Source organism: Nerophis ophidion, linkage group LG27 (assembly GCF_033978795.1).
Source record: "Nerophis ophidion isolate RoL-2023_Sa linkage group LG27, RoL_Noph_v1.0, whole genome shotgun sequence".
NCBI classification, from domain to species: domain Eukaryota; kingdom Metazoa; phylum Chordata; class Actinopteri; order Syngnathiformes; family Syngnathidae; genus Nerophis; species Nerophis ophidion.
This window is the reverse complement of record NC_084637.1, coordinates 20,479,920-20,507,190: the sequence shown is the minus strand read 5'-3', so window position 1 is coordinate 20,507,190 and position 27,271 is coordinate 20,479,920. Positions and strand designations below refer to the sequence as shown.

At 40.2% G+C, this 27,271-nt stretch overlaps 1 protein-coding gene across 2 annotated transcripts; it reads right to left on the bottom strand.

Annotated features, from left to right (window-relative positions):
* Nucleotides 1-873: 873 nt before the first annotated feature.
* sike1 (suppressor of IKBKE 1) lies at nucleotides 874-25,949 on the bottom strand. Of its 2 annotated transcripts, XM_061889799.1 has the most exons (7): nucleotides 25,841-25,949; nucleotides 25,708-25,744; nucleotides 25,485-25,643; nucleotides 22,335-22,440; nucleotides 22,123-22,265; nucleotides 8,994-9,107; nucleotides 874-2,659 (listed from the first exon to the last, which is right to left on the bottom strand). In XM_061889799.1, the coding sequence occupies exons 3-7, from the start codon at nucleotides 25,641-25,643 to the stop codon at nucleotides 2,552-2,554; spliced, it is 630 nt and encodes a 209-aa protein (XP_061745783.1). In that variant the 5' UTR covers nucleotides 25,708-25,744; nucleotides 25,841-25,949; the 3' UTR covers nucleotides 874-2,551. The 2 variants fall into 2 exon arrangements, with proteins under 2 accessions (XP_061745783.1, XP_061745784.1); XM_061889800.1 differs by lacking the exon at nucleotides 874-2,659 and adding an exon at nucleotides 4,862-4,942 and having other exon boundaries at nucleotides 25,708-25,940.
* Nucleotides 25,950-27,271: the final 1,322 nt, after the last annotated feature.

Here is a 27,271-nt window from a genome sequence, read left to right as displayed (position 1 = left end):
ATTCACACACTGATGGAGGGAGCTGCCATGCAAGGCGCCAACCAGCACCCATCAGGAGCAAGGGTGAAGTGTCTTGCTCAGGACACAACGGACGTGACGAGGTTGGTTCTAGGTGGGATTTGAACCAGTGACCCTCGGGTTGCGCACGGCCACTCTCCCACTGCGCCACGCCGTCCCTAATTATTTAATTACAAAGTTATTAAAAAGAATAAGAGACTTATTATACTGTATAATTTTGGTCTTACTTAAAAATGCATGCATTTAGTTGTTTTAATCAGGGAAAGTCCAAATAAAAGAAGAGGCATAGAAATCGCTTGTCAGAGCGTGGGACGACTGTACAAGGGTACAGGTCCGCGCGTTTCTCTTTATTGAGCTGAATAGAATCCTGTCTCTTTTTAATTCCTTGCTTCTTGTCTGTTTAATAAATGTAATCAGTGTTTGAACCTGACAGTTTTATTCATCCATCCATCCATCCATCCATTTCCTACCGCTTATTCCCTTTTTTTTTCCTGTTTTATTCAGTGTTAAAAATATTATACGGCTCTCACAGAAATACATTTTAAGATATTTGGCTTTCATGGCTCTCTCAGCCAAAAAGGTTCCCGACCCCTGGACTAGTGTATTGAATTACATACCTGTTATATAGAGAATATTTGACTAGTGTATTTAATAACACAACACTCCTGTTATATAGAGGATCTTTGACTAGTGTATTTAATAACAATACTCGTGTTATAAAGAGGATCTTTGACTAGTGTATTTAATAACAACACTCCTGTTATATGGAGGATCTTTTGACTAGTGTATTTGAATGACAACACTCCTGTTATATAGAGGATATTTGACCAATGTATTTAATAACAACACTCATGCTAGATTACAACATATATTCTTTTATTTTGACAAATAAAAATACTAAAAATAGACATTATACATTAGAGGTTCACAACAAATGAAATTCTTCTCAGATTTTTATTTTCACCCTGATTGTAAATCAATTCATAATTTTCAAAAATGGATTAAAAAAACAAAACTTTTTTTTTATAAGAAACAATTTCTAAAACGGCATTTTGAGGCCATCTCAAAGCAACCAGAAGGAGCTTTTCTAACCTGCAACCTGTTTTTAAAATGTTTCATTAGAAATATTATTGCAAATAATTTGTAGCAAGTATCGATTTGAATAGAGAATCATGTTGAATCGATGCTTGTCACCCCAGGAATCGGATCAAATCGAATCGTTAGGTGGCAAAAAATTCACACCCCTATTAGTAAGCGTTTAACGACACAACTTGGCTTTTAGATTTGCGTTATAGACGGCAAAGTCGAAGATGGCAGGTTTTCTCATTCGTCACTGTAAATAATGTACTACAAGTCGCTACTTTTTTCCCAAGCTTTGAACTCTGCAGCTTATAAAACGATGCAGTTAATTTATGGATTTTTCTTCACTGACAGTCATAATGCAAATAATAATGGATGAGTTTGCTCACTACAGGTGCTGCAGTGTCCTTCCATTTGTTGCGTTCCACCGGATGTAGAAGCGCCATTATGTCTTCCAGCCGTCCATAGCGTTTTCACTCATATGGATTCTTCACTCATCGCTCCAAGCAACGTTCATAAGTTTTACAATACAAACTAAAACAATTTTTGCTTATTAACGTGTGATGTCTGTCGGAGTGTTTTCATGCATATCTGTATGTGCTCTGTAATATAATGAAGCAAGCGTCATTAGCATAAGCTAATACGCCAACACATTTACGTGTGTCTGTGTTAGTATTATTAACTAACAATGGCATTCTTTTTGTTTCAGTTGATTGGAGAGTTAGCTTGTGCACCTAGAGGGTCCATGACGATGACTTCTGTTTTGTTTGATCAGCCGTTTCCCTGCCGTGTTACAGACATTGTTTGGAAACAATTAAGGTATGTAAATAAAATATTTCTGAGTAAATTAACTCATTTCACAACGTATATATCTGTGGCTTATAATGCAACGCAGCTAATGTATGGGGAAAATTATTTTTCACAAATTTGGTGGGTGCAGCTTGTATACCGGTGCGCTATAGTCCAGAAAATACGGCACTTCTTTATTTTTTTTCTTGATGAAATGTTGCAGGAAAACAAAATTCGAGCTGCGGGCCGCACTTTGGACACCCCTGCACTAGATGAAGATGTACAGAACTAGGAAACTAGACAACGCAAACATGTTGTGTCTTTTGGGGTGTGCATTAATCCGATTCCTGAGGTGACGATTCGATTCAGACAACTGATTATCGTTTCAACACGATTCTTGCAATGTGTTATTTGGTAATTCTAACAAGCATTTTCAGAATAGGTTAGGGGTTAAAAAAACGTATTGTGGGTTGCATGCAGATGGCCTAAAAAATATATTTTTTAAAGATTTTTATTTTATAAAATGTAAACATTTGTTTTTTTTTTTTCTTATCGATTGTTGAAACTGTGAATGGATTTAGAATGGGATAAAAAATAATTGATGTGAATCCATCTTTTCGTGTCATCCATTCAGACTTTAGAGTACCAAGAGGTGCCCTCCATGTTATTGGTCGCACTGGAGCTGAGCTTGGTTTTGGCTGCTTCCTTCTCTGGCTGCCTCCATGGAGTCCTGGCTGATGGCCAGAAGGTCTCGCAGTTCTCTGTTCTCCATCTGACCCAGAAAAAAGGTACAAGGTTTACTTCCTCATTACAACTTTTGAGCCCACTCCATCTGAGCTCTGTGGCAACCATCAATCCTTCAGTTTTCTAAATCCATGGACAAACATCCATATATGGATGATTAGAGTATGTTGTCATGCAACCTCCGTGTACATACTTAGAACAGGGATGGTAAAGCAAATTTCTCCATAAGAAAAATGTCAATATGACTAAAGTCTATAATTTAGTGAAAGTTAGTACACTGAAGCAACTTCCTGCATAATAAAAATGTCAATATGAATAAAGTCTTTACTTTAGTGAAAGTTAGTACACTGAAGCAACTTCCTCCATCAGAAAAATGTCAATATGAATTAAGTCCATACCTTAGTAAAGGTTAAGACATTAAAGCAAGTTTCTCCATAAAAAAACGTCAATATGAATAAAGTACATTATTTACTGAAGGTTAGTACACTGAAGCAAGTTTCTCAATAAGAAAAAAGTCAATATGAATAAAGTCCATACTTGAATGAAGGTTAGGACACTGAAGCAAGTTTCTCCATAAGAAAAATGTCAATATGAATAAAGTCCATACTTAAGTAAAAGTTAGTTAGTCCTGGGTATGACGTTAAACTACATCCAGGCATGAGATGGGAGGTTGTGTGTGGGGTTAGTGAGTCCCAACTAACATCTATAAAATGCACACAAAGAACCGTTTGTACCTTCTCTTGTGACTGGCGGGCGGTCAGCGCCATAAAGCTGAGCGGGTCCCTGGGTAAATGGGGCGCGGACTACAAACATGACAGACTAGGTTCAACAGCCCAGTAAGGCAATTAGTCTAGGAGAAGGATCTCTGATACAAAATACCCCTTCCAACCCGCACCAAGCCAGCGTGGAAGGTGTAGGCTAATAACCAGCATGAAAAGTACGTCAAATGGCAGAAACATGCTGAGGCTTTCGTCCAGCAGTGGACTGACAACGGCTGATGATGATGAGTAAACTGAAGCAACTTTCTCCATAAGAAAAATGGCTATGAATAATGTCCATACTTTAGGGAAGGTTAGTACACTGAAGCAACTTTCTCCATACGAAAAATGTCAATATGAATTAAGTCCATACTTAAGTGAAGGTTTGTACACTTTGAAAACACTATGAATATCAAACAATAATAACTAGGAGGCGATCAAATAATTGTCAATGAGCTGAACTGTCCTGTATGCGCTGCTCTGCCAACCAGTGACGTGCTGTGAGGGGAGTCAAGTGAGGCACTGCCTCACCTTGCCACTACGGGGGAGAGTAAAAGGCTGAACCATGAGATGTTCAGAAACTAAGTAATAAAATAACATTTGTTTTAATATTTCTCTTTTGGTCTATGCATTCTATGTAATTTTGTTGTTGTATATTTTGTTAATTTTCATGGTCAAAATCGCGGAAATTCCGTGTTTCCTGATCAAAATAACAAGGCAGACACAGGTAGTTCCTCCACAGCTCCACACAAAGTGTATTGAACGTGTGCGTGCGACGGGGCGCGTGCTTGTAGCCACGGGGAAAAGGCAGGCCATGAGGCAGCAAGTACCGCTGCCTCAAAGTAGAGGGTGATATATTGTGAACTTGCACTTCAAATGTTCATGAACTGCCACCCTGGAGAAGTAGAAGAAAAAAACAACAGACAACTGCTAGGCGTCCCACAAACTGTGACGGTTTTTCGCCCTAAAAATGGAGGATTTGATTTCTAAAGTAAGGAATTTTTCAAGATTGTACTTCAATCAAAGCAAGAAGTCATTAATACTGGGCGACCAACGCCAGAGCTGCCAGATTTGGTTCAAATGTGTACGGTCCGAGGACAGAAAATAACAAAATTCCAAAAACGTCTTTATTGCTTTCCCTGCCTTTTATTCTCAACGAGTGACCGTGTTTGGACCCAAATGGGATATAATGAGATGGCGATTTGTCCAGGGTGTAAAGTTAAAAAAGTTAAAGTACCAATGATTGTCACACACACTAGGTTTGGTGAAAGTTGTCCTCTTTGACCCATCCCCTTGTTCACCCCCTGAGAGGGGAGGGAAGAAGTGGGCAGCAGCGGTAACCGCGCCAGGGAATAATTTTTGGTGATTTAACTCCAACCCTTGATGTTGAGTGCCAAGCAGGGAGGTGATGGGTCCCATTTTTATAGTCGTTGGTATAATTCGGCCGGGGTTTGAACTCACAACCTACCGATGTCACGCCGGACACTCTAACCACTGAGTAGGTGCCTTCCGCCTGAATGCAGCTGAGATAGGTTCCAGCACCCCCCGAAAGCCTAAGAGGGACAAGCGGTAAAAAATGGATGGGATGGGATTGATCTGAAAAACCTGTCAAGAAGCCTTGAAAAACATGAAAGCTCATCTGCCCACATTAAAGGTCAGATTTCTTTAAAAACTTTTGGAATATCACGTATTGATCTGGCTCTAAATGAACAACGGAGACTCAATATCAGCATCCACAATGCCAATGTAAAGGAAAATCGTGAGATATTAAAAGACCTGATGAACGCCACTTGCTTTTTGGGGAAACAGGAGCTTGCATTTCATGGAAGAGATGTCAATTGAGAAAGAGAGACTTTTAAAACTCAAAGAAAAAGAGAAAAAGGAGGACTTCTACAACAAAGTAATTGAGATCTTTGTCCAGAAAGAAAGGTAATATATACTGTCTAGTGCAGGGGTCCCCAAACTACGGATGCTACCCGCCAGCGTCCAAAATTCGGCTCGCGGGAAGTCTCAAGTTGAAAAAAAAAAAATTCCTTTCTGATCTATTTCCTACCACTTGTTACTCTCGCTGTCTCCTAGCCGCTGAGGCATATCATATTGTCTAAAAATGCATTTTCCCATTGATAATTAGACATCATTGCGCTTGCGCTGTAGTGTCGGATGAGCATGCACAAGGAATACACACACAGATAGATAGATAGATAGATAGATAGATAGATAAGTACAAACCCCGTTTCCATATGGGTTGGGAAGATGTTAGATGTAAATATAAACGGAATACAATGATTTGCAAATCATTTCCAACCCATATTCAGTTAAATATGCTACAAAGACAACATATTTAATGTTCAACTGATAAACATTTTTTTTTTGCAAATAATCATTAACTTTAGAATTTGATGCCAGCAACACGTGACAAAGAAGTTGGGAAAGGTGGCAATAAATACTGATAAAGTTGAGAAATTCTCATCAAACACTTATTTGGAACATCCCACAGGTGTGCAGGCTAATTGGGAACAGGTGGGTGCCATGATTGGGTATAAAAGCAGCTTTCATGAAATGCTAAGTAATTCACAAACAAGGATGGGGCGAGGGTCACCAATTTGTAAGAAAATTGTCGAACAGTTTTAGAACAACATTTGTCAACGAGCTATTGGAAGGAATTTAGGGATTTTACCATCTACGGTCTGTAAAATTATCAAAAGGTTCAGAAAATCTGGAGAAATCACTGCACTTAAACGAAGATTTTACGGACCGTTGATCCCTCAGGCGGTACTGCATCAAACACCGACATCAGTGTGTAAAGGATATCACCGCATGGGCCCAAGAACACTTCATAAAACCACTGTCAGTAACTGCAGTTGGTAGCTACATCTGTAAGTGCAAGTTAAAACTCTACTATGCAAAGCAAAACCAATTTATCAACAACACCAAAGAACGCCGCCGGCTTCGCTGGGCCTGAGCTCATCTAAGATGGACTGATGCAAAGTGGAAATGTGTTCTGTGGTCTGACGAGTCCACATTTCAAATTATATTTGGAAACTTTGGATGTGGTGTCCTCCGGAACAAAGAGGAAAATAACCATCCGGATTGTTATAGGCGCGAAGTGTAAAACTGTTCTGTGGTCTGACAAGTCCACATTTCAAATTGTTTTGGAAAATATTAAACAGAAATTGTGAAACTAGGGGCAAAGTTCAAAAGCCAGCATCTGTGATGGTATCGGAGTGTATTAGTGCCCAAGGCATGGGTAACTTACACATATGTGAAGGCACCATTAATGCTGAAAGGTCCATACAGGTTTTGGAGCAACATATGTTGTCATCCAAGCAATGTTATCATGAACACTCCTGCTTATTTCAGCAAGACAATGCCAAGCCACGTGTTACAACAGCATGGTTTCGTAGTAAAAGAGTGCGGGTACTTTCCTGGCCCGCCTGCAGTACAGACCTGTCTCCCATCGAAAATGTGTGGCGCATTATGAAGCGTAAAATACGACAGCGGAGACCCCGGACTGTTGAACGACTAAAGCGCAACATAAAACAAGAATGGGAAAGAATTCCACTTTCAAAGCTTCAACAATTAGTTTTCTCAGTTTCCAAACGTTTATTGATGGTGTTAAAAGAAAAGGTGATGAAACACAGTGGTGAACATGTCCTTTTTTTTTTTCCTTTGTCATGAAAAAGGAACGTTTTTGTCATGAAAAAGGGAGGTTTTTGTGGTTGGTGCACTAATTGTAAGTGTATATTGTGTTTTTTATGTTGATTTAATAAAAAAAAAATAAGAATTTTTTTTTTTTTTTGTAAATGAAAATGAATAAAACATTCTTCTGCGGCCCGGTGGTTGGGGACCACTGCTTTAGGTCATAACCCAAAGTTCATGACCATAGGTGAGGAAAGGAACGTAGAGCTTGTACCTGTGATATTGTCCTTTAGGTCACAACCCAAACTTCACAACCATAGGCGAGGATAGGAACGTAGAAATTGTACCCGTGATCTTGTCCTTTAGGTCATAACCCAAAGTTTATGACCATAGGTGAGGATAGGAACACAGATCCACCTGTCGATCTCACCATCCATTCTTCCCTCACTCTTGAACAAGACTCTGAGGTACTTGACCTCCTCTACTTGGGGCAATAACTCCTCCCCAACCCAAAGATGGCACTCCAGCCTTTTATTTACAAGTTAGAATGCAAGTACAACCCATTTATCATTAAAAAAACATAATGATTGTGACAATTCAAAAAATTTGCACTTTCCCTTTAATTTGAACAAGCATATTGCTGCAATAATAAACATTTAGAAAAAGTCAAATCCACTTACACAAGGGCTGCACCATTATGAGAAAAAAAGCTAATTGCGTTTTTTCCCCTCCAAAATTGCGATTTCATTTGCGATTGTTCTATTTCATACGTATAAATGCAAAAATAACGAGTGAAAGAAGTCATGTTAATTTCAATCAACAAGTCTCGAGGTACCACTTTTTAAAAATGTTTTGCTTTATGCAGACTTTTGTCGACATGCTCTTCAACTAAAGAAATGTATTTCATGTTATAATTATCATTACATACAATAATAAACTTGTATTTCTTATTACTGTAGAATTGTTCACCATTTTACCGTAATTGAAAGGTAAATAAATAAACATACTTTTTGTTATTGACTTTCTGTCAGTGTTGATGAGCTCATTTTGCCCATTCGATTTGAAGATGAAACATGACCACAATGCGGCATTTGGCTTTGTGAGCAGTTTCACTAGTGAGTCGCGATTAGAGAGGCGGGCTGTGCTTCCTGTGGGTGTAAAGCTGGCGCCCGAAGATTGTAAATGACTGAGAAGAGGGCTCACTGCGTTCAGTTAATTCTACTGTTCAATAAAGGCGCTTAGGTGCCGAGAGCAATGCTTAGAGGGAGACTTCCTTCTCCTTGTTTGAAGCGAGAGACGCACAAACTCAAGGCTCAACAACCCTGATAGGCCAACATGTCTGTCACTCAAATAGCGGTGACTGCAGAGAAAACACAAAACTCTTGTGGTTATGTAATCGCACTATATACAACATCAAAGTTGATTAATCGTGCAGCCCTAAGTTACAGTAACATCGGCAAAGACAGAGAAAGAGAGGGAGAGGAGAAGAGGCACTGCTGAACGAGACAAGCTCTTCTCTCCGCTGTGAAATAAGTCTACTTTGGCATTTTTTCAGAAAAGTCCGGTTCTATCACAATTCTTCCATTAGGTTGAGCGCCATTAATGTGCTCTTTGCAAACCGGCTTTTGATTTTCCTGTCTTTCCACATTGGTCTGTTGTCTTTAGGGGACTCATATTGGCAAAATGGAAACAAATTTGAGAAAAGACAGAAAAGGCACACTGACTGAAGCACTGACAAGTGACGACAGTGCTAGTGCCGTGGAGGGCTCCCCCTCCTCAACAGTGCTGCGCCCTGCTTTTAGCCTGCAGGCGTGACACAAAATGAATGAACGAGGCATTCGTAGACAGGGACATATTTAAAAGTTGCAAATGGAGGGGTTCCACTGTAGCGCAAAAAACAGCAGGCCAAGAAAAGAAGTCATGCTAACCGTTGAGCGAGCTTGAATGTCTGGCAGTAGAAATTACCTCAAGTTGGGCGAGCTTCTGTCGATTGGAACAAAAGCGCTGATCATCCACCTGCACGGCTCGTCGCATCACCTGGCCCATCTCACATATCCGCTCCATCTGGCTCTGCACTTCCTGCAACAAGAGTCAATTAAGTATGAATTACAGTCGTCCCTCGTTTATCGCCACTAATAAAAGCATAAAAACTCATGATTAGAAACGTGATAACTTTCGTTTTGTCACCTTTGCACTAATTTCACCCAATATACTGTATTTTACAGACTATAAACCACACCCACTACATTTTAAAAGAAAATTAATATTTTCCGTTATTAGTCACACAAGTCTCAAATATATGTGTTGTGAAATGATTTATTTACAGAAAAATATTTTATAAATGTTTATTTACATACTTTGTTTCCAAACGGTGTTTGTCACACGACAGTAAAACGGCTGATCAAACAAAACAGAAATCGTCATGGACCCATTAGCTGCGCAAACTAGCTGTCCTATCAGCTAAACTGACTCAATAGCTCCACGGTGACGTTTTTGTGAAATTACTGAGGAATTTGTGAAAGTGAAACAATACAAAAATAATGTTGACGTTTTTGTGAAATTACTGAGGAATTTATGAAAGTGAAACAATACAAAAATAATGCCATTGTAAGTTAATAATACTAAAACAGACACTCGTAAATGTGTTGGGATTTTAGCTAATGCTAACAAAGTTAGCTTGATTACATTACATTAGCACGTACAACTATACATGAAAACACTTCTATAGACATCTCACATGGGACGCTTTAGTAAGTAAGAATTGTTTTCATTTTATTGTAAAACCTACAAGCGTTGCTTGGAATGATGAATGGAAAATCCATACGAGAAGCACTGCTACAGACGGCTAAAAGATAGCACGATACTTCTACTTCCGGTTCAAAGCTTTAAACAGCAGGTAACACTTGCAGCCATTCACCCGGCTGTACCTGCAGTGAACAAACTCCTCCAAACAATAACACACCATATCAGTATCTTTGCGTGTGGTTCATTAAAACTTTTTGCATCTTGGCCCTCAGCCAAGAAAAATAGGTGCACCATTTTACAGGGCGCAGGGTACAACGTGTAGGAAAAAAGTAGCTTATTTTTGCTAAAGTAGTCTTTACTGTAGATACCAGTACCCACTGCTGGCCTAAAGGATCTTCCTTGCTATGGCAGTCACCCGGCCATTACAAAATGAGCCCTACATGGAAATACTTCATCACCTCCTGGGTAAATCCACCAAGTTACAACTGGGCTTGCATGTGCAAAAAACAATGATAATTTTGACAGCAATGTTTCATTTCCTTTTAGTCATACTCTTTTCACCAAAACTTATTTTAGTCATCTAAACTGATATAGTCATTTTAATCAGCTAGTATGACAATCAATTTAGTCGACTAAAATATAAGGTATAAAAGATAAGTTCTGTTAAAGTTTATTTGCATAATCTTATAGTCAGGAGTGATGTCGTCTGCCATTTTTTGCTCCACAGGAATCAATATCTTTCTTTTAGACCAGGAGTCGGCAACCCGCGGCTCTTTGATCCCTCTAATGTAGCTCAGCTACATAATTTCCGACCCCTACGATTATCCCGAGAGATTTCCAGAGTTTTATGCCTCTCTCAGAAATCAGCCGGGGTAACAATCTCCGGTTTTTAACTTGTTGACAATATAGAGGGCGTGCCCTGATGGCAAAGCTTTTACAGTCCTCTAAAACTTGTCGGCACGCCTGCTTCTACACAATGCTATCTGCGTGCCAGCCGGTCACATGTAGTATGCAGCCTCTGTTGATACACGACAGTGACTGCAAGGCATACTTACTCAACAGCCATACAGGTACACTGAGAGTTGTGATATAAACAACTTTAACACTCTAATATGCGCCACACTGTGAACCCACACCAAACAAGAATGACAAACACATTTCAGGAGAACATCCCCATTGTAACATATCAAACACAACAGAACAAATACCCACAATCCCATGCATCCCTAACAATTCCGGGCTACAGTATACACCCCCGCTAGCACAAAACCCCGCCCCCGCCCACCTCAACCGACGCACGGAGGGGGTGGGGGATTTGGTGCTAGCGGGGGTGTATAATGTAGCCCGGAAGAGTTAGGGAAACATGGGATTCTGGGTATTTGTTCTGTTGTGTTTATGTTGTGTTAAATTGAGGATGTTCTCAAGAAATGTGTTTGTCATTCTGGTTTGGTGTGAGTTCACAGCGTGGCGCATATTAGTAAGAGTGTTAAAGTTGTTTATATCACAACTCTCAGTGTAACCTGTATGGCTGTTGAACAAGTATGCGTTGCAGTCGTCTAAGTGTATCTGTGGAAGCAACATACGATTCGTGGCTGTACTGAGCTAAATATTTGCACATGTTTTTGGGACGGCGTGGCGCAGTGGGAGAGTGCCCGTGCGCAACCCGAGTGTCCCTGGTTCAAATCCCACCTAGTACCAACCTCGTCACGTCCGTTGTGTCCTGAGCAAGACACTTCACCCTTGCTCCTGATGGGTGCTGGTTGGCGCCTTGCATGGCAGCTCCCTCCATCAGTGTGTGAATGTGTGTGTGAATGGGTAAATGTGGAAGTAGTGTCAAAGCGCTTTGAGTACCTTGAAGGTAGAAAAGCGCTATACAAGTACAACCCATTTATCATTTATGTTGTAGAGGGCGGTAAAGGTAACGCCTTCATAGCACGCCCGTATAAATGTTGATGGGCGAAAATCAGCAGACATTTGCGAAAACAGTTGCTCTGAAAATCGGCAGTCCCCCAGAAAGTTTGGGAGGGTTGGCAAGTGTGATGCTGTCATTGCATCAATTTAATATTCGCGGGCCGCACTAACATAAAATTTTCATAATAAGGTGCGGGCCGCGAGTCTGAGACCCCTGGTTAATACATAGCACAAAGCATTAAAAAAAACCCTCTGTATGCAGTGTTATTTCATTTTAAATTTCAAAAGAGTATTGTGGCTCCCATTGTTTTCTTTATTTTGTGAAACGGGTCAAAATAACTCTTTGGGTAGTAAAGGTTGCTGACCCCTGTTTTAGACTTTGACAAACTTTAATGATCCACAAGGGAAATTGTTCCACACAGTTGCTCAGTTACAAAGGCTGGAAAGGATAATGCAGGTATAAAGTAGACTACAAATGTACCATAGTAGCAATATAAAATACAGTGGGGCAAAAAAGTATTTAGTCAGCCACCGATTGTGCAAGTTCTCCCACTTAAAATGATGACAGAGGTCTGTAATTTTCATCATAGGTACACTTCAACTGTGAGAGACAGAATTTGAAAAAAAAATCCAGGAATTCACATTGTAGGAATTTTAAATAATTTATTTGTAAATTATGGTGGAAAATAAGTATTTGGTCAATAACGAAAATTCAACTCAATACTTTGTAATATAACCTTTGTTGACAATAACAGAGGTCAAACGATTATTATAGGTCTTTACCAGGTTTGCACACACAATAGCTGGTATTTCAATCAATGAATCAATGTTTACTTATATAGCCCTAAATCACTAGTGTCTCAAAGGGCTGCACAAACCACTACGACATCCTCGGTAGGCCCACATAAGGGCAAGGAAAACTAACACCCAGTGGGACATCGGTGACAATAATGACCCAGTGGGACGTCGGTGACAATGATGACTATGAGAACATGATACTGTGAAAGATCAATCCATAATGGATCCAACACAGTCGCGAGAGTCCAGTCCAAAGCGGATCCAACACAGCAGCGAGAGTCCCGTTCACAGCGGAGCCAGCAGGAAACCATCCCAAGCGGAGGCTGATCAGCAGCGCAGAGATGTCCCCAGCCGATACACAGGCGAGCAGTACATGGCCACCGGATCGGACCGGACTCCCTCCACAAAGGAGAGTGGGACATAGAAGAAAAAGAAAAGAAACGGCAGATCAACTGGTCTAAAAAGGGAGTCTATTTAAAGGCTAGAGTATACAAATGAGTTTTAAGGTGAGACTTAAATGCTTCTACTGAGGTGGCATCTCGAACTGTTACCGGGAGGGCATTCCAGAGTACTGGAGCCCGAAATGAAAAAGCTCTACAGCCCGCAGACTTTTTTTGGGCTTTGGGGATCACTAATAAGCCGGAGTCCTTTGAACGCAGATTTCTTGCCGGGACATATGGTACAATACAATCGGCAAGATAGGATGGAGCTAGACCGTGTAGTATTTTATACGTAAGTAGTAAAACCTTAAAGTCACATCTTAAGTGCACAGGAAGCCAGTGCAGGTGAGCCAGTACAGGCGTAATGTGATCAAACTTTCTTGTTCTTGTCAAAAGTCTAGCAGCCGCATTTTGTACCAACTGTAATCTTTTAATGCTAGACATGGGGAGACCCGAAAATAATACGTTACAGTAATCGAGGCGAGACGTAACAAACGCATGGATAATGATCTCAGCGTCTTTAGTGGACAGAATGGAGCGAATTTTAGCGATATTGCGGGGATGAAAGAAGGCCGTTTTAGTAACGCTTTTAATGTGTGCCTCAAAGGAGAGAGTTGGGTCGAAGATAATACCCAGATTCTTTACCGTGTCGCCTTGTTTAATTGTTTGGTTGTCAAATGTTAGAGTTGTATTATTAAATAGAGTTCGGTGTCTAGCAGGACCGATAATCAGCATTTCCGTTTTTTTGGCGTTGAGTTGCAAAAAGTTAGCGGACATCCATTGTTTAATTTCATTAAGACACGCCTCCAGCTGACTACAGTCCGGCGTGTTGGTCAGCTTTAGGGGCATGTAGAGTTGGGTGTCATCAGCATAACAGTGAAAGCTAACACCGTATTTGCGTATGATGTCACCTAGCGGCAGCATGTAGATACTGAAGAGTGCAGGGCCAAGGACCGAACCCTGGGGAACTCCACACGTTACCTTAACGTAGTCCGAGGTCACATTGTTATGGGAGACACACTGCATCCTATCAGTAAGATAGGAGTTAAACCAAGACAGGGCTGAGTCTGACATACCAATTCGTGTTTTGATACGTTCTAATAAAATATTATGATCGACAGTATCGAAAGCAGCGCTAAGATCGAGGAGCAGCAACATAGATGACGCATCAGAATCCATCGTTAGCAATAGATCATTAGTCATTTTTGCGAGGGCTGTCTCCGTCGAGTGATTTGCCCTGAAACCGGATTGAAAGGTTTCACATATATTGTTAGATGCTAAGTGTTCATTTAACTGCTCCGCAACAATTTTTTCGAGGATTTTTGAAATAAAGGGAAGGTGAGACACCGGTCGGTAGTTTACCATGAGGTCAGGATTGAGGTTAGGTCTTTTAAGAAGAGGATGAATAACCGCTTTTTTGAATGCTAGGGGAACAGTGCCCGAGGAAAGTGATAAGTTTATAATATTTAGCACTGATGGACCTAATAATACAAAGAGCTCCTTGATCAGTTTCCCAGGAAGAGGGTCAAGTAAACATGTTGTTTGTTTTATTCCATTTACACGTTGTAACAATTCCTCTAATGTTATTTCCTCAAAACGAGAGAAACTATTTTGGAGGGCAGTATCCGCCGTATATACAATCGTGTCAGTGTTAATAGAACTCCGTTGTAGCTGGGACGCATTGTCTTTAATCTCCTTTCTAATGACTTCAATTTTCTTACTAAAGAATTGCATAAAGTCATCAGCTGAGTGGGTGGAGCTTCTGGAAGGAGTCCCTTGTTGGGTTAGCGATGCTACCGTACTAAACAAGAATTTAGGATCGTTTTTATTACGGTGGATGAGATTTGAGTAATAATTAGCTTTAGCTAAGGTAAGCATGCGTTTATAAGTTATTAAACCATCACTCCATGCTTGATGGTGCACCTCAAGTTTAGTCGTGCGCCATTTGCGTTCCAGCTTTCTACATAATAATTTCTGAGCTCTAGTTTCTTCTGTAAACTACGGGGTGTGCTTTTTTGGAGCCTTTTTTAACTTTAGCGGTGCTATGTTATCAATGGTTTCGCGCAGGGCGTCGTTAAAGTTGTTAGTGAGGTTATCAATAGAGCCCACATATTTTGGGAATGGTGCCATTACCGAGGGCAGTAGGTCAGCAAGAGTTGTCGTTGTGGCCGTATTAATGTTGCGGCTGCTATAGCAGTTATTATTATTATTAGTTTGACGAACATGCGTCTGAACCTCGAATTTTATAAGGTAATGATCGGACAATACTTTAGTATACGGGAGTATCGTAACTTTGGAAGCGGTGATACCCCTGACAAGCACTAGGTCTATCGTATTACCGTTGCGATGCGTGGGTTCATTTATTATTTGTGTGAGACCACAGCTATCAATTATAGTCTGGAGCGCTACGCACGGTGGGTCTGATGGGGTATTCATATGGATATTAAAGTCCCCCATTATGATTATATCATCGGCGTGTGTCACTAGATCAGCAACGAACTCTGAGAATTCATTGATAAAGTCCGAATAAGGCCCTGGGGGGCGGTAGATAACAGCCAGGTGTAGAGGCAGCGGTGTGACAGACCTCATAGTAAGCACCTCAAACGATTTATATGTATTATTTATGTTAGGACTAAGGTTAAAGTTTTCGTTGTATATTAGTGCGACCCCCCCACCCCTTTTAAGCGGACGGGCAATATGCGCATGTGTAAAGTTAGGAGGACATGCCTCATTTAGCGCAAAAAAGTCGTTTGGTTTAAGCCAGGTTTCACTGAGACCGATGACGTTAAGATTGTTGTCTCTGATGATATCATTAACTAACAACGTTTTGGGAAACAATGATCTTATGTTTAAAAAACCTATATTATAGGTAGTGGGCTGTTTTAGGGAATTTTTGATCAAATTATCCGTAGTAGCAATATTAATAATGTTGTGTTTATTATGCCCAGTGCATTCAGTATAATTACGACCATATCTAGGAATTGATACGACGGGAATGTTCCGATTGTTTGATTGTTGCTTTGATAAACTGCACGCATCATGGTTAGCCTCCTCAGTAACGGGGATTTTCCGATTGTTTGTTGCTCTGATAAACTGCACGCATCATAGTTAGCCACCTCAGTAAAACACATGTCCAACTCTGAAACACTCAAAGCAGAAAAAACTTGTTCTAATTTAACTGACTCCTTACCCAGACCAGTAGTCTCGCATCTTCCATTTAAATGCGGCTGCAGGATGGAGGGAAGTGGTGTTCTGTGGGGATTAGCCTTCTGCTTTGTTTTAAGCCCCGCTCGGCATCCGCGTTTCCGATCACACCGCTGGCGTCTGCTCCGTAGACGGCCCCCGCTGCTACTAGACTCCGCTGCTTCACAGGCCGCTGGATGTAGCCGCCGACGTATTCCCATGCTAGTTAGCACGTCGAACAAGCCTGCGTCTATCAGTCCAAAACGGCCCGATATGTCCATATCCAGAAGTGTTTGGCGGTCGTACGTGATCACGGAGTGACCACGATGCGAGCCAGCCATGAAGTCTGCAGAACTGTCCGGCATTTCCGCCAAATGTTCCATCTTTAGCAAGAGCACCGCAGTGTCGCAGCCCGTCCGGGCGCCGCCATCTTGCTTTATATCTTGCTATTATATTTAGGCCCATTCCTCTATGCAGATCTTCTCGAGAGCAGTGATGTTTTGGGGCTGTTGCCGAGCAACACGGACTTTCAACTCCCTCCACAGATTTTCTATGGGGTTGAGGTCTGGAAACTGGCTTGGCCACTCCAGGACTTTCAAATGCTTCTTACGGAGCTACTCCTTCGTTGCCCGGGCACTGTGGGATCATTGTCATGCTGGAAGACCCAGCCACGTTTCATCCTCAAAGCTCTCACTGTTGGAAGGAAGTTTTGGCTCAAAATCTCACGATACATGGCCCCATTCATTCTTTCCTTAACACGGATCAGTTGTGCTGTCCCCTTAGCAGAAAAACAGCCCCAAAGGATGAAGTTTCCACCCCCATGCTTCACAGTAAGTATGGTGTTCTTGGGATGCAACTCAGTATTCTTCTTCTTCCAAACACGACGAGTTGAGTTTATACCAAAAAGTTCTATTTGGTTTAATCTGACCACATGACATTCTCCCAATCCTCTGCTGTATCATCCATGTGCTCTCTGGCAAACTTCAGATGGGCCTGAACATGCATTGGCTTAAGCAGGGGGACATGTCTGGCACTGCAGGATTTGATTCCCTGTCGGCGTAGTGTGTTACTGATGGTAACCTTTGTTACTTTGGTCCCAGCTCTCTGCAGGTCATTTACCAGGTCCCCCCGTGTGATTCTAGGATTTTTGCTCACCGTTCTCATGATAATTTTGACCCTACGGGATGAGATCTTGCGTGGAGCCCCAGATCGAGGGAGATTATCAGTGGTCTTGTATGTCTTCCATTTTCTGATAATTGCTCCCACAGTTTATTTTTTCACACCAAACTGCTTGCCTATTTTAGATTCACTTTTCCCAGTCTGGTGCAGGTCTACAATTATTTTCCTGGTGTCCTTCGACAGCTCTTTGGTCTTGGCCATAGTGGAGTTTGGAGTCTGACTGTTTGAGGCTGTGGACAGGTGTCTTTTATACAGATAACGAATTCAAACAGGTTCGAGTGGAGGACAGAAGAGCTTCTTAAAGAAGAAGTTACAGGAGCCAGAGATCTTCCTTGTTTGAAGTGACCAAATACTTATTTTCCACCATAATTTACAAATAAATTATTTAAAATTCCAACAATGTTAATTCCTGGATTTTTTTTCACACTCTGTCTCTCACAGTTAAAGTGTAACTATGTTGAAAATTACAGACCTCTGTCATCATTTTAAGTGGAAGAACTTGCACAATCGGTGGCTGACTAAATACTTTTTTGCCCCACTGTATAACATATATGTCATATTAACATATTATATACACAGTATATATATTACATACTGATATATATTATATTTTATCATTTTCTTGATAAACGTCAAATAAAAATAAATATTCAAATGTTTTAGAAAATACTTCGTATTGCTGTGTGTTGGAGCACCTGAAAAGTTGCCTTTGTTTACCATAAAATAAACCATTAGCTTTAACTTCCACTTGTGTAAATGCATACTTGTCAACCTTGAGACCTCCGAATTCGGGAGATGGGGAAGGAGGGCTAAGAGGTTGGGGTGGGAGAGTTATTGGTATTGGGTGTATTATAGCGTCTCGGAAGAGTTAGTGCTGCAAGAGGTTCTGGGTATTTGTTCTGTTGTGTTTATGTTTTGTTACGGTGTGTATGTTCTCCCGAAATGTGTTTGCCATTCTTGTTTTATGTGGGTTCACAGTGTGGCGCATATATGTAACAATGTTAAATTTGTATAAACGGCCACCCTCAGTGGGGCCTGTATGGATGTTGAACAAGTATGCATTGCATTCACTTGTGTGTGTGATAAGCCATAGATATTATTTGATTGGGCCGGCACGCATAGGCAGTGCCTTTAAGGCACGTCCCCAATATTGTAGTCTGGTTGGAAATCGGGAGAATAGTTGGCTGGGTGGAAATCTGGGAGAATAGTTGCCCCGAGAGATTTTCGCAAGGGGCACTGAAATTCGGGAGTCTTCTGGGAAAATTGGGAATGTTGGCAAGTATGGTAAATGTCACCATGACTTGCCTGCAGATGGCATCATTGACCGCCAAAAATAAAACGTGTCCTCTTTACTTTTTTGCTAGGTGTATACATGTGTGGAACATGTTCGATAATACATTCTGTTTTTATGGCCATGAGAAATGCAACTTATTATCCCACAAAAGAGAAAAACATCTGATTGGCTCTCCTAAGTATCTAAACCCCACCCCTCTTCTCATGTGTATGCTGTTAAAGAGCTGTGATTGGATATCTTCCAAACTTTACCCACCCAACTACAAGACTAAATTAAATATGATTGTATTTCCTTTGTCAGCATCTTTGTCTCATTTTTATTTGTTGACAAAAATGACCATTTGCATTTTGATTTCATTAATTATTGTCTTATTTATAGAAATAGATTGTTGACAATACCTAAGAATAAAAACCATACTGTATTTTCCGGAGTATAAGCCGCTACTTTTTTCCAAAAGCTTTGAACCCTGCGGCTTATAAAAAAATGCGGCGAGTTTATGGATTTTTCTTCACTAAAACCTTCCCAGACCTGCTCAGTGGCCTTGTGGTTAGAGTGTCCGCCTTGAGACTGGAAGGTCGTGAGTTCAAACCCCCCGGCCGAGTCATACCAAAGACTAGAAAAATGGGACCCATTGCCTCCCTGCTTGGCACTCAGCATCAAGGGTTGGAATTGGGGCTTAAATCACCAAAATGATTCCTGAGCGCGGCCACCACGCTGCTCATTGCTCTCCTCACCTCCCAGAGGGTGAACATGGGCATGAGTCAAATGCAAAGGATAATTTCACCACACCCAGTGTGCATGGGTGACTATTGTTGGGACTTTACCATTAACTGTTAAACAATTTTTTTTTTAATAACTCACCGACAGAGACACTGAATAGGTGTGTTATTATTTGTGCTATAGCGCCTACTTTCAGACGAGTTCGCTCACTGCAAGTTCTGCGGGTTTAAAATGTACTTCCTGTTCCATACCTTCAACCGGAAGTATAACTGCTTGAAATTATTCTCCATTCATCACTCCAAGCAACATTTTTAACTTTTCCAATATAACTAAAACAATTCTTACTTACTAGAGCGTCCCATGTGTGATGTCTGTAAGTGTTTTCATGCATATTTGTACGTGCTATCGTCATGTACAGTAACCGAGCGAGTGTCATTAGCATTAGCTAAGTGTCTGTGTTAGTATTATTAACTTACAATTACATTATTTTTGTAGTGTTTCACTTTCACAAATTCTTCAGTAAATTCACCAAAACATTACCATTGAGTTATTGAGTCGGGTTAGCTGATTGGAGAGCTAACTTGCGCAGCGAGTGGGTCTATGATGATGACTTCTGTTTTGTTTGATCAACCCTTTTACCGACATGTTACAGACAGTTTTGAACAATTAAGGAATATAAATAAACATTTACAGAATATTTTGGTGTAAATAAATAATTTCACAATGTATACATCTGCGGCTAATACATGGAAAAATATTTTTTTCTTAAATTTAGTGCGGCATTACCCTTGCGTTTAGACTGAGCTTTGATCCAGAAGTAAAAGTGCTGTCCTGAGTTCTAGCTGTCTATAGCACTTCTAATCGTATGGATTCTTAGTCACTGCAAGCAATGTTTGTAAAGCTCAGTTTTACAATTAATAAAGTGTCCCATATGGGATGTCTGTAGGAGTGTTTTCATGCATATTTGTAAATGCTATTGCAATGTAATCACGCTAGCTTCGCTGGCATTAGCAAATATGCTAACACATTTAAAAGTGTTTGGGCTAGTATTATTAACTAACAATGGCATTTTTTTTCTATTGTTTCAGTTTTTTAAATTCACCAAAACGTCACCGTATTGAGTCTGTTTAGCTGATTGGAGAGCTAGCTTGCGCAGCTGGTGGTTCCATGACGATGACTTCTGTTTTGTTTGATCAGCCATTTTACTGCCGGGTTACAGACACCATTTGGAAACAATTTAGGTATGTACAGTCATGATCAAAAGTTTACATACACTTGTAAAGAACATAATGTCATGGGTGTCGTGAGTTTCCAATCATTTTTACAACTTTTATTGTTTTGTGATAGTGATTGGAGTACATACCTGTTTGTCATTAATCATTCATGAAGTTTGGTTCTTTTCTGAATTTATTATGGGTCTGAAAATGTGCCCAAATCTGCTGGGTCAAAAGTACACACACAGCAATGTTGATATTTGGTTACATGTCCCTTGGCAAGTTTCACTGCAAAAAAACTATTTTGGTAGCCATCCACAAGTTTCTGGTTGACTTTCTGACTACTTGTCATGACAAAATTGGTGCAGTTCAGTTAAATTTGTTGGTTTTCTGACATGGAGTCGTTTCTTCAGCATTGTCTACACATTTAAGTCAGGACTTTGGGAAGCTTAATTCTAGCATGATTTAGCCATTCTTTTACCACTTTTAAAATGTGTTTGGGGTCATTGTCCTGTTGGAACACCCTGAAATAAGGTTTTAAAAGGGCGTTCCCAAAGATCTGACTTAAACGTGTGGACAATGCTGAAGAAACAAGTCCATGTCACAAAACCAACAAATTTAGCTGAACTGCACCAATTTTGTCAAGAGCAGTGGTCAAAAATTAAATCACAAGCGCCTTTTTGCAGTGAAAGTTGCCAAAAGACATGTAACCAAATATTAACATAACTGTATGTATACTTTGGACCCAGCAGATTTGGTCACATTTTCAGTAGACCCATAATAAATTAATTAAAGAACTAAACTTCATGATTTTTTTTTGTGACCAACAAGTATGTGCTCCAATCACCATTTCTATATATCTTACCATGAATTGATTTAAACAAGTTGAAAAACTTATTCGGGTGTTACCATTTAGTGGTCAATAGTACAGAATATGTACTGTACTGTGCAATCTACTAATAAAAGTTTCAATCAATCAATCAATCAATATCACAAAAAAATAAAGAGTAGTAGAAATGATTGGAAAATCAAGACAGCCATGACATTATGTTCTTTACAAGTGTATGTAAACTTTTGATCGCGACTGTAAATAAACATTTACAAAATAGTTCTGTGTAAATAACTCATTTCACAACGTATACATAGGCGGCATGTAGTCTGGTGCGACTAATATATGGAAACATAGTTTTTCCTTCTAAAATTCCAGGGGTCCAGCTTATATGGCGGTGCACTCTATAGTCCTGAAAATACGGTAGTCAACAAAATTAACACTGGCTGAAAAATAACAAATAAATTGTTCTAAAAGAGTGATCAACTTGACAGTCGAAACTATGACCATTAGCCGTGTTGTTAGCATTGAGCAAAGGCTCACCAATGTTGAGATGTGTTATTGACGAGGCGGGAGTTAAGGAAAAAATAAGGTGGTCAACTTGGTTGAGATAGCCGCTGTTTTGTTGTTCTTGTCACCCTTGACCCAGAAACAGAAGTTTTTTATCAATGGCCGCAACATAACAAAAGAAAGTGAAACAAATACTGCACGGTAATACATTTAAGACCTAAAGAGAAAGGGACCACTGTATTCATACAAGGTCTTTTGCTACCCATGCTACCTTGGCGTGGTCCTCGTGGAGGGACAGGACAGGTTTGGTGTCCAGCTCCTTCTTGGCCATCATCAGCTGCAGCATCTGTTTCCGGTAGCGGCCCATGATCAACTCTAACGTGTACTGGTGCTCCTCCAGGGACAGCCACAGCTCTGCGGACATCCACGACGCAATATCAACAAAAAACAAAAACGTTAAAAACTTCCTGTTTATTTCAAAACCTTTGTTTTCCTGCTGGAGTTCCTTTATTTGAGTGTTTTCCTGCGTGAGAAGAACGTGAGGCTTGTACGTCGTCATGTCCTGGAGCTCGGAAGACTCCTCTGCATGCTGAGGACAAACAATCATGGCGGTGTGGGTATCTGAAGACAGCGTTTCCTCGATAGTAGTCCAACACAGGGCTGTCCAAACTTTTGATACATCTTGTACATTAAAGATACATAGATGTATGCTAAATAGGGGTGTAACGGTACGTGTATTTGTATTGAACCGTTTTGGTACGGGGGTTTCGGTTCGGTACGAGGGTGTATCGAACGAGTTTGTAAACTTGAGTCTTAACAAGCTGCTCTGCAGCTGCCTCTGAGCAGTGAGCACCCAGCATTGTCCCGCCCACACAACCATCTGATTGGTTACATATAAAGCCAATCAGCAGTGCGTATTCAGAGCGATGTAACAGCCAATCAGCAGTGCGTATTCAGAGCGCATGTTGTCAGTGCTCCGGCGTCGAGATGAGCAGATATGTGTTTAGCAGTGCTAGGTGAGCAGCTGACATCGTACACTCCCCAAATTATAAAAAACACTTCCCAGTCACAACTATTACAAACATCACTATGAGCCCGTTGACCTTCTGAAACTTAAACTGCAGCTCAGCTCTCTCATAGTTCTGGGTTGAGGTGAACGCTAATTAGCTTTTAGCGTTACGTTAGCTCATTTTGCTGTGTGTGCGCGCTTGTGTGTGTATAATAAAAGTCAACTACAGGCTTCCCAAATGCTGTAATAAATTAAGCATGATGATTTGACTTGAAACTGTTTAATGTTGCACTTTTTATATGTAAAATAAAAGTTTTGTCATTTTATTTAATCAAAGCAACAACTTGAGGCAGTTTAATGTTGATTAACGTAGGTAGAATTATTATAGTGTTCCCAATATTAAAAGGATAAAGACATTGTTTACAAATTTGGTAAATAAATAACCAAAACATTTATATTTTGTTGTTTTCTTACTGTACCGAAAATGAATCGAACCGTGACCTTTAAACCGAGGTACGTACCGAACCGAAATGTTTGTGTACCATTACACCCCTAATGCTAAACTACCTGAACACAACGTCTATATTTCAGCTTTGTGTTATCCGTAACAACGTTGCTGAAAATGTTGCCAAACTAAACATTTTGAAAGCATAAAAATGGCTAAATGAACTGAAAATACCAATATTTACTGTAGTGTTGGCAACTAGATGAGACCACAACAGTCAGCCTGTGCGTGGCAGTATCGTGGCCACTAATTGGCTCAACCTTGTTGTAAGGATTTCAGCAATCTCGCTCACTTTGCAAATTTGGACGCAATCTAACAGCAAAACAGTCTCCCAACACTGCATAAATGGCACCAAGGCCGATTTATCCAAGCGTGAGGTTTGGGAAACGAAGGTGTTTGGCGAGGGAGGTGTGGATTCAGGCCGGTTGGCCTATTTCAAGTTCCAGGTAACCCTACATTATTATATTTTATAAATAGTAAACCAAGTTCTGGTAGTAGTTTAGTCGTGGATGTACACTGTATAGTGATGAATCCAATAAACATTTGATTTGATTTTGATTTGACATTAAATTTGCAAAACCCCGGTGCGCATTTTGCAAATTGCGCCCATTGGTATTGTGCTTACAACAACCTCAAGCAGCAATACCAACATTAGCATGCTAACCTATTTTGCAGCCGAGCCCATCAAATACATATAACTTGGTACTTGACACATGCTAACTGTTAGCATGCTATAACAACAAACTAACATGTTTTGCCAATTTTACAGCCAAACACCTCAGAGCTCAATGACCTGGTACTTGCCATGCTACTTAACATGAATTGATTTACGTGGACCCCGACTTCAACAAGTTGAAAAACTTATTCGGGTGTTACCATTTAGTGGTCAATTGTACGGAATATGTACTGAACTGTGCAATCTACTTACTAATAAAAGTTTCAATCAATCAATGAATGACACATGCTAACTGTTAGCATGATAACGTTGGCATTCTAGCGTGCGAATGTTATCATTCTAACTTTTTAACCAATTTTGCAGCCAAGCCCCTCAAACACATATGACTTGGTGCTAAACTTAGCATACTGACGTCAAGATTCTATCATTAACTGTTTTTAACCACTTTTGCAGCCAAACACCCCAGAGTCATATACCTTTGTATTTGACTTAGAATTTCATCTGTTAGCAACGTTAGCATTAAAGTTCGGCTTGCGCATGTTAGCATTAATGTTGTAAGCATTTCACCAATCTCGCGCACTTTGCAAATTTATAGCAGCAAAACAGTCTCCCAACACTGCGTAGATGGCATCAAGGCCTATCTATCCAAGCGTGAGGGTTGGGAAACTGTTGTAAGCACAATACCAATGGCGCGCAATTTGCAAAATGCGCAACCGCATTTTACAAATTTAATGTCAAATCAAATCAAATGTTTATTGGATTCATCACTATACAGTGTACACCCACGACAGAACTACAGACTAAACTACTACCACGACTTGGTTTACTATTTATAAAATATAATAATGTAGTGTTACCTGGAACTTGAAATAGCCCACCCGGCCTGAATCCACACTTGTTAGTAGTTTAGTCAGTAGTTTAGCCGTGGATGTACACTGTATAGTGATGAATTCAATAAACATTTGATTTGATTTTATTTGACAGTAAATTTGCAAAATACGGTTGCGCATTTTGCAAATTGCGCTCCATTGGTATTGTGCTTACAACATACGAAGGTGTTTGGCTTGGGAAGTGTGGATTCAGGCCGGGTGGCCTATTTCAAGTTCCAGGTAACCCTACATTATTATATTTTATAAATAGTAAACCAAGTTCTGGTAGTAGTTTAGTCAGTAGTTTAGTCGTGGAGGTACACTGTATAGTGATGAATCCAATAAACATTTGATTTTATTTTACATGAAATTTGCAAAATGCGGCTGCGCATTTTGCAAATTGCGCCCATTGGTATTGTGCTTACAACTTTTACACGCAATTTCTCCCAAAACTGCATGTCTTGTTTTTTATGTAATGTTCTCATCTGGGATGTTTTTATTTTGGCGGGACAATAAAAAACAAGCTGTGGGTTGCAATTTGGATAGCAGTGTTGTGTTGAAGAGATGTCCTGACCTGGTCTGGGAGAGCATTTCCCACCTCCTTCAGGCTCTGCACCCTCTGACTGAGGGCCCCCGACTGCTCGATAAGTCCCTCGGCGGCCATGTCGTGCTCCTTTAGCCTCTCCAGCAATGTCCGAGCATCTCCCAACACTTTATCCCAAGTGCAGGTCATCTACTTGGAAGAGATGGTGCGTGTGTGGACGCTAAAGCAAGAAAAACAACAACAACAGCCGTACCGTGTCTTAAGCTAGCACTCCTGCTAGTGATAAAGGTCTTCGTTTGTCAGGGGAATAAAGAAGCTCCAAGTAAATTTCCAGCAATTACAAGTAAGAATATCATTACAACCACAAAAAAGGAGAGAAAACTTACAAAATACTACAAAAAGCACAACATTGTCGTTTTGTTGACAAGATTGTGATCAGCGCTACGATTACGTCATTTCCGTGTTCTGCCTTTTTTTTTCTTCTTCTTCTTTATTTTTTATGGCGGTTGGCAAGCAACCTTCTCGTGTGCATTACCGCCACCTACTGTAATGGAGTGTGGACCGAGGTGGATCCCTACTCTATATTATTTTACTTAACCCAGTGTTTTTTAAATATGTGTATATTGCTTTATACCCTATGTTTTCTGAATGCAATCCTAATATACCTCCCACTTCTAACCTAATATTTTCTTTTGCTAACTTATTTTCCAGTATTTCTCTTTCTCTATTATATTTCCTACATTGTATTTAGACATGTCAACATTTTCTATCTGGTGGCAAAAATCACACAGCCCTGTAGTATGTTCGCCTATCAATTTTAGTGAACTATTTAGATATGTATGGCCTAATCTCATTCTAGTAATAATGTCTTCTTCTTTCCTATTTCTACCCCCTCCTCTCATTACACCTACTTTCTTCTGAACTTTGTAAAACTCTCTACCTTTTGTTTCCTTATTCCAATTATCCTGCCACTTTTTATTGTGTTCAATCTTAATTATGCTCTTCACTTCTTCTTTACTGTGCCTAATCTCCATGTTTACTTCTGTTTTAGTGGTTGCTTGTTTTGCGGACCTATCAGCTAACTCATTTCCCTCAACTCCTACATGAGCAGGAACCCAGAGAAATTTTACCACACCTCCCGCTTTATTTATCCTGTAGATTGCCTGAACTATTTCATAAAGTATATCTAGTCTTGTTTCTGATGTTATGTTTTTTATGCTCGTCAATGCACTGCTGGAGTCCGAGCACACGACTACTTTCCTTGCTTTGTTTTCCTCCATCCAGTTAACTGCCATATAAATTGCTACCAATTCCCCCGTAAAAACAGATAGTTTATCACTAATTCTTTTATTTAACACTATATTTATCTGTGGGATAACTGCAGCAGCTCCTACTTTACTATGTATGGTTTTTGATGCATCTGTGTATATCATAATATTATCAAAAAACATTTCCTCAATCCATTGTTCTATTTGGTAACTATTTAAATGTCTATTCTTCAGTAATTGCATGTTTACCTTTGGGTTGTCATACATCCACGGTGGTATTGCAGGAATTGGTACTGTAGGGCTCACTTTAATATTGTCAATTTGTGTTTTTTTACATATATCTCCTATTATCCACCCAAAACTATGCATTTTTTTCTTCCCTTTTTCTTGGCAATTTAGTAGCACTTGACGGGTTGGATGTCCTTGCTTGGATACTTTTAAGTTTACCCAATAAACTGCTGAGAGTTGATCTCTCCTCATGTCCAAAGGTTTTTCATTCATTTCTACTTGTAATGCTGCCACTGGAGTAGATTTAGTAGCTCCACAACA

Excerpts from the sequence above, each read along its gene's own strand:
- sike1 (XM_061889799.1), bottom strand. The coding sequence starts at position 25,643 with ATGACCTGCACTTGGGATAAAGTGTTGGGAGATGCTCGGACATTGCTG. Across the intron at positions 22,266-22,334 it reads ACTCCAGCAGGAAAACAAAG|AGCTGTGGCTGTCCCTGGAG; the intron begins GTTTTGAAATAA and ends GGATGTCCGCAG. Across the intron at positions 2,660-8,993 it reads AGAAGCTCGCCCAACTTGAG|ATGGAGAACAGAGAACTGCG; the intron begins GTAATTTCTACT and ends TTTCTGGGTCAG.